The 1,561-nt window shown below is 41.2% G+C and overlaps 1 protein-coding gene across 1 annotated transcript in view; it reads left to right on the plus strand.

The window, feature by feature from the left end:
- Positions 1–870, plus strand: part of LOC142573300 (uncharacterized) — an 8,020-nt gene extending 7,150 nt beyond the window's left edge. Inside the window, exon 5 of the mRNA XM_075682962.1 lies at positions 762–870. Within this exon, the coding sequence (XP_075539077.1) occupies positions 762–854 (93 nt within the window). The 3' untranslated portion in view covers positions 855–870. The remainder of the gene's footprint in view (positions 1–761) is intronic.
- Positions 871–1,561: the final 691 nt, after the last annotated feature.

Genomic DNA, 1,561 nt, shown 5'->3' on the forward strand with positions numbered 1-1,561 from the left:
ATCGAGCGAAAAGCAACGCTACAAAGTCGAGGCCGAGTTCACGAGCTCGTCGGCGAAAAGCGCGATTTGTGGCGCTTGGTGTGCCAATGAAGCATATGATTAAAGAGCAGCTTTACCCTTTACAAAGGGTAAACCTGCGCCTTATATATGAAATGTAACATTTTAGAGACAAACTTAGGTGAACAAAGACAAACTTAGGTGAACTGAAAGAGGAGCTCACACTGCTTCATTTGGTTACGTTAGCTTACACCAACGTGAAATCTCATACACCGCGAGACCTTAATGTGCCCGAAAGAAACCAAGTTCCAAATAATTATGGTCGTCATGGTGTTGGCAAAAAAAATTTATTACTTCGCTATATTATATGATCTTACGCATACATGACACTGTTAGCGAAACCAGTAGCGAACCTTTGAACAACATAGCCTTATAACATTTGCCTGTGTGCTATAAATTCTTAGCCTGAACAAATTTTTCCGCTGAAAATGTATCTTGATGAAGTCGAACATGTGGTAATAAGTTGAACTGAGTCGATGAATTCGGCAAGAGAGGCAACACACTCAACGAAACTGTCGGAAAGTAAGATGTCTCTGCATCATGCTATATGGCGTCCTTGCTATTTTGCAGTTTTCGCCAGTTTATGCGTCTCATTTCTTCCGTTCTCTCTTCTCTGTCTTTCTCTTGAGCTTTTCAAGGCAGAGCGCTTAGGAAAAAAAACGATGACATGGGGTAAACATGACTATTCTTTTTTTCGTTTACAGAATGAGACCACCGAATTAGTAGGATATATGATGGCCATATGCCAAGATGCCACGCTCTACCACCTTCCACTCAAGAAAAACGACCCGAAATAAACAGAATGCCCAAATACGACTGCTTGAACGTGTTCCCTGCTTCGTGATACGCTTACGTCTTTAGCGATCATGTGCTGTCTAGATGTGATCACTGTGCATATCACAATTATGAACCAGCACCTGGAGTAGCATGCCAGGTTATCAGCCAGGCGAACGTCTCCAGCATAACGTTAAATTTGCTCTCTCTCTCTCTCTCTCTCTCTCTCTCTCTCTCTCTCTATATATATATATATATATATATATATATATATATATATATATATATATATATATATATATAGTGTTCTGGGGGAGATTTCACGAAGCTATCCATTGGTAAGTGTTGTTCGCCATTGTCCGGCCGCCTTAGCTAATGATCTGTCAGCCATTATGGTTGGCTGACATCTTCTCATAAGAACATTTTTGTGACTACCGGCCCTGACACCCATCTTGGACCTTTTTTTCCTCAGTGTAGGAATAAATGTAAAACTTCCGAAAGTCCTCATTATAGGGCGCATTACGGGTGCCATGGGGCACTATGGTTTTTTTTTTCGTTAATAAAACGAACTATTTATTTTTGCGTAACTCATGTACATATATATTTGATCGACTTCGCAGTGAGGGCTCCTTTCCCAGCATAAGGTGGCTTGAAACGTTGTCATGGCCTCTGTTTAGTGATTGCCTGCGGGTTGTTCAACCTGATACACTTAGTGATGACCTCACTCCCA

This window comes from Dermacentor variabilis, chromosome 1 (assembly GCF_050947875.1).
Source record: "Dermacentor variabilis isolate Ectoservices chromosome 1, ASM5094787v1, whole genome shotgun sequence".
NCBI classification, from domain to species: Eukaryota; Metazoa; Arthropoda; class Arachnida; order Ixodida; family Ixodidae; genus Dermacentor; species Dermacentor variabilis.